An 18,077-nucleotide genomic window follows, 5' to 3' on the forward strand; every position below is an offset into this window, starting at 1 on the left:
TATTTCAATTACTACAGTTTACAACATTTATTAGAATATTTCACAACATGGATTCTTGAAAATAGCTTCCTTTCCTTGGATAAATGTATTTTTTAAGATAGGCTACTTTGGCCCTTTCATTAAAAAGCATATTTTCTAATATTCCAGCATCTAATATACTCCAGACATATGCTTAGTTTTTTAAAAAGTTAATTCATGGAATGTGGGCGCCGATGCCTGCCCATTCCGAGATAGTTTTGAGGTAGTGTCAATCTGCGTTCTTAAATTACTGGCATCCATATTTTAAGGCTTACAACTTAGTTTCATGGTCTCTCATTTTCTTTGACAATTTGCATTGAAGATGCTGTGCACTCTGATAAAGGTGGGCAGGAAGACATGGTGTATATCCTGTTTCCCATTTTGCATTCTTATCGCACTTCGAGTGAAGATTCTGCTGAATGCTCTAATGTATTTAGCCTTTTAATTCTTATGATAATCACGTGCGTATTTTCAGTTTCTTGTTTTTCCTATCCCAAGTAAGAATTAACTCATTCCCTGAACTATCTTCCTTTCAAAAAAATAAAAGAGGCATTATCTGTCTACCAGTTAAAAATTTGAAATGCAAAGCTTGGTTAACATTAAGCTAATTTTATTGAGATTGCATTATCTGCATTACTCATGCCAAACAACATACATTTTGGTGAATATTAATATTTAAAGGTGGTGTGTTTAAAGTGGAACAGAACACATTTTTCCTGTTTTTAGAAGCACATCGATTACAACACAGAATCAAGACAAAAAAAAACTGCAGATGTTAAAAATCAGAAACCTCAACATAAATTGCTGGAAAGTCTCAGCAGGTTTAGCAACACGTGTGGAATGAAAATAGAGTTAATGTTTCAGGTTGATTGTAGCTAGGGAAAGATTGGTATGTATGCTGAAGATAGAATGAGGGGAAGTGGGGAGGAATAAACATTAGGTAGAGATGAATCCCAGAGAGAGAGAGAGAGAGAACAACAGTTGAGCAGACGAAGGAATGGGTAAAGGTCAGCCTGGGAGAATCAATAGCTGCAAATGGGTTGGTTATGATAATAGTCCATATGATGAGAAGGTCTGGTGTAGGGCAGCTGGGGTAAGGACCTTGTACAAGATGCTCAGGCCCTAAAATTATTGGACTCAATATTGAGTCCTGAAGGCTGCAGCGTCACAAGTGGAAACTAAAATGCTGTTCTTCCAGCTTGCGCTCAGTTTGGCTGGAATACAGCAGCAAGCTCGGGGACAGAGATGTTGACCAGGCAACACGGTGGTGTGTTGAAGTGGCAGGCAACAGGAAGCTCAGGGTCTTTCTTGCAGAGTTTAGGCATTCTGCAAAGCAGGCACCCAGTCTGCATTCTGTGTCTGAAAACATGTGGGCAAACCAGTCAGCAAATAGATTTTAGCTTCAATGTACATTAACATTAGTTATTTTCAGATCGGTTTTAGGATGAGGGATAGCAGGTTTAAAACATAGATGCAGAGAAATTATTTCTCTCAAATGGTCGTGAATATGTAGAATTCACACTCCAGAGTGCAGTGGATGGTGGAACATTGAGTAATTTTAAGCGGGAGATTGGCAGGCTTTTAATTAATATGATGAAGGGTTATGGAGAGCAGACAGGAAAGTGGAGTTAAGGTCGAGATGAGATCAGCTATAATCATATTAAATGGTGGAGTAGCCTCAAGTAGCTGAATTCCCTGATCTTGCTCTTAATTCTTACGTGTAGATCAATTTTAATTTTCATTACAACTTACAATACTTCAGCCTGCAGTACCTTTTAGCCTGACTTTCAAAGAGTAGCCCAATTGAATCAAGATTCATTTAGTCTATTTAGCATAGCAACCCTCTTTTGTTATTTATTTGCAAAATAGTCAATTTAGTGCTGAATTATGGGGAAATCTTTGTGCCATGAAATATCATGCACTAAGAGTTTGAGGTTGAGAGTTGGAAGAAGAATTTGCATCTCAGTCTAGTTTGCAGTTAAGCATGGATATTAGAAGAGAGCTTTTTTGTGTTGAGACTGTTAGCAGAGATGGAATTGAAGTAACAGCAAATACACTAATGGAGTAGGGGTTCAATTTCCCTCTTCTCTAGTTCCTGTTCTTTGTAGTTAACAACAAGAAGTTGGAATTGAAGGCTCATCTCGCTGAAAGTCTTGCACTCTTCAGGATCACAAGCAAAACTTCAATTTACTTTTTCAACAAAATATTTTCTGTTATCCATTAGACTGAAATATCAAAAAGGTATGATCTGAAAGTAAGACTAGGTTTTGGCACAGAAACTGTGCAATAACAGATACTGACGTACACTTAACACACCATAACACTTCAATTCATAAATCTTAGCATGCTTTAAAATACATTTATGCCAATTTCTCAAACATAAATACTATAAAGTAAAATTATAAAAGTACAAGTATAAAATGGCTAATACAAAGTTTTGAACAATTTAAATCTCTAATGTTGTTTTTATTTCAGGAGCTATTAGCATTATGCTTTAGTACTCAAAAGACAAGGAACTACATGCAAATATTTCCTATTTTACAAAAAAACCCTATAGGTTTTTGATTTTGTTCCTAACTTATGCCAAGTAAATCCTCATACAAATTCATCATGACACTTTCAAAATTAGGCTAAAAGACATACTTGAATTCGTTCTCTACAAAAATTAACTACATCAGTCTCTTTTCTCAATTTAAGTGCTGCAACGTTTTGCGCTCATCCGTAGTAACATCAACTCTTATTCTTGTATGCGAAAATGTTACAGACACACCAACTGAAACTGTAAAATAAATTTGCTTATTCATCATAGATTTTGAAAATAATTTATTTCAGGGCTATCGTTCACTTACACAATTATTAGAGTTATATTCAAGTTATAGTTACAATAAAGTACAGAAAAATTACAGCTTGTTTTATGGTTTATGAAATAAAGATTAACACAAAAACAAGTTATTATTGTAATAAATAAAATCACAGAAAATATTTACAAAACCTAATTTTTTGTACTGAAATATCCATGAGAGACTGAAGGCTCACTCTTTCAGAGTGGTACGAAAAACAGTTTATCCTTATGCAGAAAAAAACATCCTTTGCATTTATTATTTGCACTGAAGGTCTATTTTCTTCCATAAGTAGAAATGAAAGCATAGCATTCATTGCAATACCCGTTACATTTATTATTGCCAAAATGGTCACAGCCAGTGGCATGGCAACGCTGCTTTGGTGGGTGATTTAGGAGAGGATCTCGGGTGATGCCACGATTGTTATGTCGACATTCTAAACAAAGTTCACCTTCGCTGGATGTTACGTAGCTGTTACAATAGTTTTTTGCACATTTAATCCTCTGGCTTCTCAACTCATTGCGGTCAGAAGGTCGATGTTGTGATGCATTCTATGAAAGGTACAAGTTAAAAAAACAAATCATTTCACCTTGAAGTCTGCAATACTTGCACAAAAAAACCAACAAACATGATCTGTTTTCTATATTTTCTCTGCCTCCCTTTCTCGATCAGACCCTCTCATTAAATCTTTGTGCTGAAAACACAGTCAAGTAGAATCAGCCCTGTCCCCTTATTTAAAATTATGAGATATGTATCTTCCATTAGTTGTACAGGGATCCACATTCTCTTGCTAAAAAGTGACAACACATTTGCATTGAAGTCATAATACAAAGGCTTTATATGGCAATGATGATTCAATTACAGAGCTTGAGTTTTTAGAAATAGTTCAGAACTGAAAAGCAAAACAGTGAAATGTCATAAATACAATTGCAATAACTTTTAGAGTTGTACAGCATTTCACTTCAGTTTTCTGATCCATACCTGCAAATATTTTAATTCTTTTGTAATTATTATGCTATGTAAAACTATATTGGTTATAATCTACTCAAAAACTTCTGGTCTTTGGTCACATTCTTTGAACGTTATTAAATGACCAGTGTAGAAGCGTCAAGCATCATTCTCTCTTGACAGTCATCAAATTCTTAAGTGTTAACAAATTCTGTGTTGTGAAAACTGATTGGAGGTTAACAATTGCCCACTATTCCCCAAGTTATAAATTCAGCAATGTGACTGGTGGGCCAACAAACCAGAGTAACATAAAGACAGACCTAGAAGTAGATTTTCTATTTGTCTTTTTTTTGGCTGGGAGGATTTTGAGGGGAGACTTAATGAGCACCAGGGAGAAAAAAAATGTAGAGAAAAGTACAACTGTGATTTGGGAGGGTATATTTTGATTAGAGTCTTGTTTAAAAGTTTATTTCCAATTGTATACATCACAATCTACTTACTGAGCTGGAATGGCCTCTCGATCCGGTTGCTTCATTGTATCTTTGATACTGTGTATCTATAAAACATTTTTGGCAATATCCTTCAAAATGACTATTTCCAAATGTGTTGCAGTCTTTCCCCTGACAACGAGCCATGTTCTGGAATCGGGGATCAGTCTGAGGTGGCCGGTGAGAAGGCTGCACATTCCTTTGCATTCTGTTCTGATTAACAGTTTCATCTTTCAAAAGCAAAAGAGAAAATGATTAAATGCAGTTTCAACTCCTGTTTCTAAAAAAAGCCACAAGGAATGCTGCGCTGTACAACATTTGGCTATGGAAAAAATTAGAATCACATCTATTCTGTATAACGATGGCCCCCAAACTGTTACCTTTTACTCATATTTCTGTTTGGCATATATTGTTTTAACTGCATATTTCAGAAACAATGTTTTGTAGTATATACTAGCAGAACTGATGTCCACACATCTACATCTTTCACAATGGGCTACATATAATCAAATACAATAAATCCCTAGATAATTATCATAGACCTTTGCCTTTACATTGAAGTACACTTCTTAAAAACAAAATCTGATAAAGTGCTTTGATAGCTTGAAAGCACTCAGTACCAAAGGGGAAGAAAATTTCTATGGAGCTTTCAGCTCTCTTTCCACCCCTCACACCACCACACCCCAACCCCCCGACACACACACACACCAAATGATTTCTTTACCATGAAACTGTTCAAGAGTTTTCTTTAAGGAAGATTATTGGAGTCTGTGACATTTATTATAACTTACATCCATGCATTACTAACATTAGATAAACTCATTGAGTATAAAAATTACATTCATTTGGGGGATCCAAAAAGTGACAGGTTTTCATGTATTTTTGGAGGTTGTTCTGAAGATACTTCAATGAACTAAACAGTTCAACAGAAATAAAAGTTGCTGCTATGAAATCTGTAGATATCTCTGGCATAGAATCCCTACAGTGTGAAGGCAGGCCATTCAGCCCATTGAGTCACACTGACCCTCCAAAGAGCATCCCACCCTGACCCAACCCCATACCAAACCTTGTAACCCTGCATTTCCCATGGCAAACTCTCCTAGCCTGTACATCCCTGGGCACTATGGGCAATTTAGCACAGTCAATCTACCTCATCTGCACATCTTTGGACTGCGAGAGGAAACCCACTCAGACACAGGGAGAATGTACAAACTCTGCACGGTCGCCCAAGGGTGGAATCAAACTTGGCCCCTGGTGCTGTGAGACAGTAGTGCTAACAACTGAGCCACTGTGCCACTCAGTAGAAAAGCTTAGCTGAAGCAGGCATTTTATCTGGGTAGAGTTCTTTCAGACAGCCTAATTGGCATGGAGTTTACTTAAAACAAAACACTATTTTAAAATGACAATAATTGCAATGACTAATTTTCAAACAAGAGAGAGATTTTTCGCAGAGCCATCACAGAACTGAACTGGTCAAGATAGTTCAATATTCTCCAGTCAGCTTGTGATGTCACCAAAGGCTCTAGCAGAAATGTCATGAATCACTTGCTTGAACTGAGTACACAACTTACCAAGGTTTCTCCTATATTCAATAAAGCAGATGGTGCAATAACCCTCATGCTCCTTTGTTCCAAAATAGTGGCACCCAGAGTTCTTACACGGCTGGAAACCTTCTTTCGATTCCTCAGGGATATAGGTGGCTCGGCCCTTCTGGCTGCTTTGAGGAACCTGCGGCCCAACAGCAGAAGTCCATACATGAGAGGTCTGGTATTGATCAGGAGGGGAGAGGTGGCCCGTATTCCTTATAATCTGGCTTGGGTCTGAATGTGACCTCTCATGGCCTGAACGGAAAGAGCCAGAGTCCTCATGGGAAGCAGTGCTATTTCCTTGAAATGTCCTCAACAAGCACATATTACACAATCCATTAATCGTCGGCAGAGTGTCCTGGTGACATCTGTCACACCGATTGTGCTCCTGATGCAACAGGTTACCAGCACCTTGTTTAGTCCTTGTATTCTCCCAGGTTGAACCCACTCTCTCGGAGCTGGACTCTCTGTGACAAGGCATTCTCACCTCAGCAGTCCTATTATCAGTCGTGTTGCCTGGCACAGCTGACCTCGTCTTAAAGCACCGCTCACATAGTCCATTGTGCTGCACATTTAAGGTAAAGGGGCAATTGGGAACCTTGCATTTCATGGCATTTGTTTCACTGAAGAGAGAAAGACTAGGAGCTGTTGGTGGTGCTGAGCGTGGTCGAGATGATCGCTCTGGTTCTGTAGGTGTGGTCGCAGTGATAACCAGCTCAGTCCGAGGACGACAACACCCTTTCTTTTTCTGCTGCTGCTCACCATTTTTTGGGTTGCTGTCCATCTTTGTGCTCTTTGCCTGCTCAAAACACTCATGACAAAATGGCTTTGTCTCTATAGAGCAGTAGAAAAGGCATCCATATGTGGCACACTTTTCTTCTATGAGGGACCCAAGGTACGTAGCATTATTCATTCGGATCTGGTTATGAGCAGGCCTATTGCTCTCAGCTGGGTTCTGCTGCCACCTTTTGTATTCATGATTCACCAGCTGATAGTAATCCTCCACTAAATTCAAGTCTTCTGGAAGGTTGCCTTCATCCAACCTGAAACCACAAAACCAGTACAAGTTTCAAATCCAAGCCATGTTCACTTTGTTTATAAAATTAAAACTCAATTATCTTACAGAAGTGAATTCCTGCAAGTCTCTAATGTGGAGCAAGCTGGACATACTGGGAACATGATGGATCTATTCCCAGGAATAACAACATTCCATTAACTCCAGCAAAACCGATCTTCCTCCAAGAATCAGCAAAGCAAACATGTCCTTAGTGAAGCAATGATGAAAAAAGCTTCAACATTCAACTGACATGTCCTCTCAAACACAGAACATTGAACACTGCTGTGCACAATTTGCCGAAACCAGCATTAAGAGCCTGAGGCACAACATTTAAGTCTGAATGGAAAGCTTTAAGAGAAATTCTACATCAGAAATTACTATGCATTTTTTCATATGCTTGCAATTAGTTTTAACTCATAAGATGGAAGGAACTGTCCATTAATGACAAGAAATTAACCATAGTACTAAATACCACATTTTAGTCTCCCTAGATGCTTCATTTATATTATTGTCTGACTGGAAGTGGTAGGAAAATGTGCAAGTTTGCTTTATACAATGCAGTCAAAAGCAAAAATGAAGTATGTTTCTAACTAATGAGTGGCACTGACAGAAAACAGGGCGCAACTAATCAATAAGTGAACTACTTTACCTCGCAGCTTTAATTAAATGAGTAGTTCCAAACTCCACACCCTGGACTGGTATTTCAATCAGACTGAAGTAATCCTCCAGCAGCTTGGCTTTATTTTCCTCCTCTTTTGGTATTAGAAAGTGCACTGTGAACTCTTCAAATCGTCTACTTTCGTTGTGGACCAATGGAACAGCACGAATTTCTGTTTAAGCATAACAGGTGACATTAAACAATTGTTCTGAGCACCTTCCTGTGGAACAAAGATTCATGTTGTGCACAGACTTGTGGAAACTACAGCTCAGAATTAGACTCTCCGTAGAAGCAATGAATGAGTAATGGATTAGCCACAATAATGGATTTAAATAATACAGGATGGATCAGTTAAGTATCAATTGCTTACACTGCAATGTTGTTAGCGAGGAAGAAGTTATTTAAAATAAAAACAGGAAATAGCAAAACTCTTTCCAAGTATCCCAAAAAAAAACTCTCTAATCACTTTTATCTGTCTTACAGTCATGAAATTCTGAACATAGCTTTGGTTTTAAAATGACGGCTTCAGGAGATAGATGCCTTAACCCTGAAATTTGTCAGGTTACTAGTTGGGGATCAGAAATTTGGATTAAGCTTAATTACACATATTCAGGTGTCATGACCCACATTTAGACTGTCACAACATTTTCCTGCACAGCATCCTTTTGGTCAACACACCTTGCAGCTCCACTTGTTCCTCTCCGTCTACACTCTGCATGCACCTCATATCGCCATCTCAACAGCCACCACTTACTATCATTGTACTGCTCTCTTCTGCTTGTGCCTCACAGATACCCTTGACAAATATTCTCCTTTCCTGCCATTTACCCTAGCCCAGCTAACGCTTATAACCCTCTGCTTGTTCCTTCCTCCTTCACAGAGGGAGGACATTGGGAAGAGTCTGAGACCTAAAAAGATAGGGGAGAAAATCAAAACACTAAAATTTGGCTGTACCAACAAAAGAGTAAAGAAACGTTTGATATGCTGATCGGTTTGGTATGTAATTCCAACATTCTCCATATTTAACGTCCCACCATTTCCAGATTTTAAAAATTTTGACATGTGACTACAAGAAAGAAGAAATGGACAGCTTTGCTTAACAAGACCCTATCCTAGGGCAAAGTGATGGTACAGTGGGATTGTCACTAGGCTTGCAACTCAGAGACTCAGGTAATGTTTTGGAATCCTGGGTTTAAAACACAACTCGACAGATGATGGCACTTGAATTCAGTAAACAAAAATCTGGAATCAAAGAAGTTCGATGATGATCATGAAACTTTTGAAAATTGTCGTTCATTCGCTAATGACTTTTAGGGAAACAAACTTCTCTCTTCATCTGCTCTGATCTACACATGACTCCAGACTCTCAACACTGTGGCTGATTCTTAACTGAAATGGCCAAGCAAAACATTTGGTTGTATCCAAGGGCAATAAATACTGGCCCAGCCAGGGATGCCCACATCCCTTGAGTGGATTAAAAAGTAATGATTTGATTGATTTAAGAGAAATAACATTTAGATACCTGGACTCCTGTCATTGATGGTAACAAGTGGAGAAAAATGTTGCATGTCGTAGCCCAATACTATAGGATATTTATAGCATTCTTGTGGTGGCCAATGCAATGGCAGATAAATTCCTCCAAAATGCAAGGGAGCCAAGCTTGTGTTGGTACCAAAGCTTCTCAACACCCTGTCTGCTGAAAGGAATGATTGCTGGTTAAAGATAACATTCTAAAAGAAGCAGTTCACTCTGTAGAAAACATTTTGTGCTTTGAAAGTTTGAGATTCTAATTGAAATTTCAAAAGGTGAAGTACACATAATGATCCCCCAACCACCTCTTAGTTGGAAACAACACAAATATTCAAAACATGAAGAACAACTGCTAACCTTATTGACCAGTCATGTTACAGTCTACATTAGAATAGATCACCGTGAAATGACACTGCAGTATGTATTATTCCTGAACATGAGCCAGGATTCATTAACCATTACCCTTCCGTTTTTTTCCTGGAGGCAAGTAGTCTCCTAATACAAGATTTCATGAGCATGAGCAGCCCTTCAGTGGCTTGCCCACTTCTTTCATGAGCTAATCATCGAAGAGAATTTCACATCAATCCCAAAGTCATCTTCATCTGATCCACAATCAATTTTCTAAAGGAGACCACTGCTACAGAAATTAATCCTGAAACTTTGGTCTCATGTATAAGGGCTTAAAAAAAAAACTATGTAAAGTCCAATAAATGAATTGGTTTTAAATTGCAACAGAAACAAAAAATTCCTAGACCTATTGCCAACGTAAACAATAAAATGCCCGAATACCATTCAACAGGAAGTTTTTGCACTTCACATCACTTCCATTTACTCTGATGAAAGTGAAAAACAGGCTGCAATGTAAATGCAATCAGCCACACGAGTCTCCACCCAATAACATCCTCCATGTATGAAAAGAACATTAATACCCTGTGAAGGCTCATCTTGTTCTCAAACTTTCCCCAGTTCAGCACTTTACAATCACCAATACTTTGGGCAGTGGATTTCATTTAATTTTGTCAAACACTCACCAGCAATAACAATTATTGGTCTTTTAAGGATATTGGCAAGAACAAAGATGTGAATTTCTTCTAGTGAATCGAAAGGTAGCCCAGGCTGACCTAAATGTGAAACTACAGACGACATTTTCACCACCTTCTCCCATTCTTCATCCCAGTTCTACAAAAGAAACAGGTTGTTGTCAGAAATAAAAATATTACACAGAGCAAAATCACCATACAAAATTTAACCAAAACTAAATACAGTACCTCAAAACCAAAATCAGTGCCTGGTGTAATTAAATAAAATATTTTTCTAAAGGAATTACTACCAAATGAATTAGCACTGAGTTAGATAATGTTTTAATAAATACTGAAAACTTCTTATTTACCTTAGTATCATACTGGAGACCCGTGGCTTCAAATTCTTGTGATCGGACACATTCAATCTGCCACCGTAATTTGAAGTTTCTGGTATCTGTTTCTTTTAGAGCTTCCCATAGTGTTCTGCGAAGGATAGGGTCAATGTCCTGAATTCCCCACATAAATTGGGACGTGGCATGCAACAAGCAGTTTCCATCACCTGAGAGACATAGATAGGGGAAAGAAACTAAATTAACCCAAGTTTTGCATTCAGAATAGAAAGCAGTACCTTTCAGGTTAAAAAAAATCAGTTTTCTCTGAGTTAATATGTTGCTTGATTATAATTATGTTCAGGAGATGGTTTATTTAACGTCAGAGAAACCAGTCTGCTATTCATTGTTGTATTGGCAATCACAAAAAAATTGTTAGTTCGTCAATGCACAAACTTAAGCTATGATTCATTGCTGTAACAATAAGACATGTAAACTATAAGCAATTCCCCAGAATTCATCTGAGGACACAAAATTTGCTCATAGAATGTAAATCTCACTTAAAATGGAGCTATTTCCAAGAACACTCTCACTATCCTATCAGTCAGACTCTAAGAACCTAGTTGAGTCTGCAGTGCTTGCAGGCTGCAGGCCATTCATTTTGGTGAATGAAGGGGAGATGACAAATCCATATTTTGAAAGTAATGCAACTGGGACCCATCAAATCTAATCACTCCACTTTGGTCTGCTTGAAAATTTGTTGCACACTTTAGTTTTGTTATTCATTCCACTGATGAGTAAATCCTCAGATGTTTTGAGTAGGATGAGAGGAATATTATCCCATATTAAAATTGCTAGAATGATTGAAGTGGAATGACAAACAGCAAAGAAAGCAACTAAGGCACATATGCAGAGTTGAAAAACATAACATAAATGATTTTTCATAAACAATGTGGCTTAATGCAAAACATTATCTGTACTAAATACCATTTACACCTTCTTGCTAAATACACTTAAAGGCAATAGTTTATGCACAAGGCCTTACATCAGGGGCTTGTGCTAAGCATGTTATTGGTTTATTGATATGTTATTAAACATACACATGATGGGCATTGTCTTGTTGAAGACTGTGATACAAGGGATAGGGGAGGCAATGGCCTAGTGATATAATTACACGACTTTTAATCCAGAAACTCCAGTAATGACATGGGGATCCAGGTTTGAATCCCACCATGGTAAACAGTGGATTTAATTAACAATCTGGAACTAAGAGTCTAACGATGACCATGATGAAACCACTGTCAAGTGTCAGGAAAAACCCCACTCAGGGAAGGAAAGTCTGCCATCCTTACCTGGTCTGGTTTACATGTGACTCTTAACTGCTCTCAGGGCAATTAGGGATGAGCAATAAATACTGGCCAAGCCAGTGATGCCCATATCCTGTGAATAAATAAGAAAAAAAATTGTTTGAGGTACAGGGGAGGGTACTTGGGGTGCAGTGGTAGTGCCCCTACCACTGAGCCATTAGGCATGGGATAATGTACCATCTGCTCAGAGGTGTGTCATACCTTTGGACAAAAGAAATCCTGGGCACCTTCCCATGTTCTTTAGTGGCACCACCCTGCCAAAAGGAGGAGATCGACTAACTACTGTGTGATGTGAATTTATTCTTGACCCCTCAAAAGTCTTTTATTTTTTTGACAAATCAAACATCACTAAGACTGCAAGTATTCACAAAATGCTACCTGTCACCAACCATTCTACAAGTTAGTAAAAAAATATTTACTGCCACTGCAGCAATGTTCACACTTTCTTTCCAAAGTGTGAAGGTATGAAAACAACATGACCCAGAAGAAGAGTGACTGAAAGATGAAACTGGCCAAAACACAGCTTGTTTGTGTTCAATGGGAAATACTTGTCTCAGATATGTACATGTAGATAAAGGACCAAACCATACAACCTGTTCAGACGATTATCAAATGGAATTCATAATCTACTCACCATGGGACATCAAATTGGAAAGCAGAATTTAATGTCAAACTGATTACGTAAACTACATGACTGCAAAAATGACACGGCTGCTCATTACAACTTTGCTCATTTAGAATAGACAAGTTAGAACATTTGGATATTTCAATGACAATTAATTATAAAAAAGTTGAGAGCTGTTTTGGTCTACTTGATAGCACTATTGCCAGAATCAGATATCTGGGAATGAGATTCCACTGCAATTTTGAGCACAAGAATGAACCTCACACACTACTGTGGTATTGAAGGTATTTTTGGAAGAAACATTTTAAAAAGTTCCAAGGTATAATTTGAAGAGGAGTAGGGAGTTATCCCAATGTTCTGGTCAACATTTCTGTGGTAACTGGTATGCAAATTAGCAGGTCTGTTTGCCTACTAAACAATGACGGTGTTTCAAAAGTAATAGAGTATGTTTTGACTTCTCTCCTTCCATGGCCAAAAATTCAAACAGCCTTTTATTCCCCACAGATTAGCACTGTTTTTTTTAACTGCAATAATCAACAACCATCCCTTCTATTAGGAAGACGACATCGGAAATATCATAGTGAATGGAAAATACTGAAAATACTCAGCAAATCTACATAATCAGTGTAGAGGAAAGAAACACACACACACACACACACAGTTAAAAAAAAATAAAGTTAGAAAGCGTGGAGTTTATCTGAAATGCCTGGGGTTTCACACTGTACAGATTAGGTGAATATTCCAAGACTGGTACCTCATTTTAAAATTGGTTTAAAACCATGAAGATAAGTTCATGAAATCATTAATCCTTTTAAAGAGTAAAGCTTGTTATTGTTTACCACAAGAACTAAAATAGTAAAATTTGTATCCTTGATCAAATGCTTTCCAAAGTTTTTGCACTGCTGCACAATACTTTTTAGAAGTCATATCAGACCCAAAACATTAACACTGTTTTCCTCCACACCTGCTGAGTTTCTCCACTGTTTTCAGTGTTTGTTTACGAATTCCAGTATCCATAGTATTTTGCTATTATTCCATGATTTTTAGATTGTCCTCATAATAAACTTTATAGCAGCCAAACTGCATATGGTGCAAGAATGAATAACATATGGATCAATTTGCAACGGAAATTTATAGTTTAGGTCTGCACACAGCTTATGTGCAAACTCTGCATCTATAGTCACAATAATTACATATCAGTTTCTTATTTGATTCATTTGTAATTTTTTTGTGGGGAGGAGCTGAAAATGGGGGATAAAAAGGAAAGGAAAAATAAAACTGAGGTGGATTTATAACCAGATCTAATCTATTTAGGGCACAGTACTCATTAAAAAGGGCACTAAAATTAATCATCAGGGAATGCACAAAGTTCAGTGTTCAGACTTTAAGAATGGGCCATATAAAATTCCCTGTACAATCTATGGAATTTCCAAATAAGTAGTAGTTTGACTAACACTGCAATCAGTCAGTCGCCATTTCTCTTTTGTAATGTGTAGCCGTCTGAGCCCTACTTTGTGAAGTGGAATTTCCAAGTGGGTGTGGTTGGGGAGTTTAGGTACTTGGAATGTTTATACATTACACAAGTAAAATTTGATTCAACCAATTGCTATTGGGACTTTTAGGGGAAGTTTTAATTTTAACAGACACCTACACTCTTCCCCATTTACAATATTTTCACATCCCCAGACACTTCAGCGCTGAATCACTGAAAATACCTAAATTTCTGAATGTACTCTGCGTATACTCTATTGGCAAATAACTCATGGGAAAAACAAACATGAATTCACAATAAATATTGTTTAGCACATTGTGGACGTGTATCTATAAATGTTCGTGAAAGGCTTTTTGGCTTCAACACTTAGACTATCTTTTGCCTCTTAAACTGAAAATGAAACTGCATGAAAACTCTAGAAAGTTTCAGAATTATTCCAAATTGCTTTCAGAAAACGTATTGCTTGTGAGCAGTATGAAGCACTATTATCTATCCATAGTTAATGAACAACACGTTTAAGATTCAGCTGCTGTAGTGATTTTTAACATAATATTGTAAAACAGCTTGTACAATTTCTGTAAGTTTTCATATCTGAGAAACTGCCCAAATTTCAAATCCTTTTTGGTGAATGTGTAACTATTTAACAGCAAATACCCGCTGAAACACCTTTTCAATAAATTCTAAACATTTAAAATTTTTGCATTGAATGTGTGCAAGTAAACTTTGAGCACATTCATATTATGTGTTTTTTTCAGAAAAAACAATACATATATAAATTTTGAAATGCTAATAAAATAAAGCAACATTTTGCAATTATATACAGTTATCGGTTTCATTTAAAATCAAATCAGATTACAATGGAGGATCACTGTACTGAGATGCACAGATCATTTAGTTCTTAGTTCCATAAGTAATCTACCTGTTCTTTTGCTGGATATTAAAATATAACTTACCCCAGAAAATATGCTTATTTGGAAGAATTAAACATTGGATTTTTAATGAAAAATTAAAACACATCAATTAGTTATTTGTCACACTGCTAACTTCATGATGTTGAAACAGCTCCTATTACAACTGCCATGAATTTAAGCACCATATATAGACACACGCATCATGTATAGATATGGTATGATATCCACTAAACTGATGTTACATTTTAATAATTAAAAGTATATGACTATCCTTTTCCATCCTATATTTCATGGACAAATGAGAGCTGATTCAATCCTTATTCTGCAACATGTATTTTGTTGATGTAGTGAAGGACTGAATGTAAGCATTAGAAAACATGTAATCTCCTTCCAACTATTAGTCTACTGGGCAATCAATATACATCGTCTCTCTAACGATGTTAGTTCTTTTACGAGCAGCGTAGATCAAAGACATGACATTACTCTTAAAATTGTGGGAAAATGAGCTGTAATTCTTACCGTTTGTCTTCAAAGGCACAAGTTTCTTGACCTCTCTACACCAGTTAAGGTTCCTGTTTTGTTGAAGGGCCGTCTCCTGGGCCTTGTCAAACAGAGCGTCTTGGATTTTAGTCCTGAACCGAAGGTTGAAATGACTCAGTCGGAACAGCTCCACTGTGTACCTGTGAAGGCTCCTGAAATGGTGAATCAAACCATTGGTGCAGTTCGGTCTGACCAGGTCATTGGCGATCCTCTCCCTGAGCCTCACCGTCTTCGTCAAGTTACTGGCGAACAGAAACTGAGGCAACAAACTGCCTTCGGCTGCCATCTTCTGCAGTAGCCCCTGAAGGAGATGGATAAAGTCAGTGAGTTCTCATTACTGTTAGTTACACTCAGGAACCAACCCGCTCCCGCTGAATTAAACAATGAGACAACTCATATTTACACATTTCTTTTAAAAAAGAACAAGCATGCTGCAAAACATCAAAGCGCACAGAAAACACCTGCCATTTGCAAATGAGAAATAACATTTACCGGTTAAATGGGTTTTCAACGCCCTCTCGCTCTGGACTTGTTTAAAGTGTGCAGAGCCCCTCCTCCCCCCCTCCTACTTCTCTCGTCTTGAACAGCAAAGCTGCTGCAGGCTCTGGACTACACTCGCATTACAATGAGTTCGATTTTCAGATACTTTTCTTCTCTCTCTATCTCCCCTCCCTCGGCGAAAGTCAGAAGACAGAAACCGAACGAAATGAGAAGGGAAACCACGTCGGGACTTTCCAGCGGGGATTTCCAGGCTCGGCTCTGTTCTGACTTGTCCTGCCCGCCGGCAGAGGGAGCCCCGTAACCCGGCTCCCTCTCTGGCTGCATCCCTCACTGACGCCAAGTCTCATCCCAGTTTTCTCATCACTTTTTTTTGTAAGAGGATGTCTGTAGATTGCGCCCAGAATATTCCAAAACATTCATTTCAGACATATCAAATTAAGGCAAAATACTGCGGATGCTGGAAGTCTGAATCAGAAGAACCCACACCAAACTCGAAATGCTAACACTGTTCCTCTCTCCGCAAATGCTAACCGACCCTGATGAGTTTGGCCAGCGTTCCCTGACTTTGCATTCATTTTGGACAGCAGGCTGATATGGAGCAGGGTTTAAAAAAAAAGCCAAGGTCACAGTGCAGTGAAGTTTCACATGACATAATGCAATTAATTACATTTGGCCTATTTTTGGTTATTCATTTAGAGGAATCGCATCATGTGAACTGGCTTGTCAATGGCTTCGGGGTTTTTGCAGCCACTGAAAAGGCAACAGGAATTGCTCCTGCAGAGGACCAACACAGATGTAGCAGACGAATGGCCCCTTTCTGTGATGTGACAGTTCAATAATATTATACCTGGAAGTCTTTTCCATTCACTGAACCCTTTGTGTGAATAAATTCTTCCTGTGGTAGGAAGGGAGGACCAGTTAGCCCTTAGGCCTGTTCCGTTATTCATGACTGACATATGCCTTTACTCCATGACCTAATTGAAATGTATCAAACTTTGATTTAAAATTTATAGTTGATCTCGCATCAATTATACTTTGCATGTAACTTTACTGTTAAGTGACCCGGCTTTAATGTTTGGGCTATTCCCCATGTCTTACATTCTCCAACCAGCACATTGTTTCTGTGCATCACTTCCCCTTAATATCTTGAAAATTCTGATCAAATCTCCCCAGCATCTTCTAAATTCCAGGGAATGGAACATTACCTTGTGTAATCTCTTATAAAAAGACCCTAGAAATAATTTAACCCTTTCAGTCCATCTATAATTCTAAATCTGCACTGAACTCCCTCCAAGGTCATGATATCTTTCCTTAGGTGTGCCACCCAGAACTGGACACATTGCAGAACATGTTGATTTGTTGTGTCCAGAATGTGGATGAAGAGAAATATCATGGTTTGTACTTTTCGTGTACTGGATTAATTGTCAAATTCTGTTGGCTAGTTGCTATTTGAAAAAAGAACCTAATCTGTATGTTCCTTTCTATCAATTCACAGCCTTTCCATTGGCAAGTACTCAACTCTACCTCTTCATGGAGACACATAGAAACCAGATGGTTTATGGCCCCAGTCTAAAACTTCTGAGGAAGTCTGTGGAGTGTAGGTCCCCAGACATGCAGTGTGCAGGACCATCAGCATGTTTACATACCCTGGCATTCACGAACCAAGCTCCTAGTTATGCGCAGATAGCTTCATTGCCTTCTGGCTGCCTTGGGAGAGTTGAAGGCTAACGTGAGTAATAAAATGACAAAACATCTGGAGTGAAGCCAAATCTAGACTGATGCCTAACTCCTGCAGCTAAATTAGTGTCAAATGTGCATTCTTTTGACCCCAAAAGGGAAGGGCAAGATTGGGTTCCCTGATTTTTGACAGCACAAGGTCTCGGTAAGTTTTGGCTTCTGTTCCATTTCACTGACCAAAGAGTTGACCACCAAGGCACAGAGCATTGTTTAATGAGATCGGTGACTATCAGAAAGATTCCAAGTATCATTTGAAATGAAGCTGTGGAATAAAACTTAACCCTTTGTATTCTGATTCCCTAGATAGAAAAGCCATTAGTCTTAAATTCACTTTCATTATTTTATTTACGTTCCCTTTTCCTATTATCAAGGTATATATTGAAGGAATGCTCCAGATTTGCTGAACATTATTTAAAATCTTCAACACT

The 18,077-nt window shown here is 38.0% G+C and overlaps 1 protein-coding gene across 2 annotated transcripts; it reads right to left on the reverse strand.

Annotated features, from left to right (window-relative positions):
• Positions 1-611: 611 nt before the first annotated feature.
• On the reverse strand, positions 612-16,112 carry tnfaip3 (tumor necrosis factor, alpha-induced protein 3). 2 transcript variants are annotated; one of them, XM_043685917.2, is made up of 9 exons: positions 15,904-16,112; positions 15,391-15,712; positions 10,516-10,706; positions 10,157-10,304; positions 9,118-9,291; positions 7,587-7,767; positions 5,866-6,923; positions 4,307-4,524; positions 612-3,409 (listed from the first exon to the last, which is right to left on the reverse strand). In XM_043685917.2, exons 2-9 carry the CDS (start codon positions 15,695-15,697, stop codon positions 3,134-3,136), a joined length of 2,553 nt encoding a protein of 850 aa, XP_043541852.2. In that variant the 5' UTR covers positions 15,698-15,712; positions 15,904-16,112; the 3' UTR covers positions 612-3,133. The 2 variants fall into 2 exon arrangements, with proteins under 2 accessions (XP_043541852.2, XP_043541868.2); XM_043685933.2 differs by having other exon boundaries at positions 9,118-9,288; positions 15,904-16,111.
• Between the last annotated feature and the right edge of the window lie 1,965 nt (positions 16,113-18,077).

This window comes from Chiloscyllium plagiosum, unplaced genomic scaffold (genome assembly GCF_037043375.1).
Source record: "Chiloscyllium plagiosum isolate Xiang-an unplaced genomic scaffold, Cpla_swu_hap1 HiC_scaffold_3, whole genome shotgun sequence".
NCBI lineage: Eukaryota > Metazoa > Chordata > Chondrichthyes > Orectolobiformes > Hemiscylliidae > Chiloscyllium > Chiloscyllium plagiosum.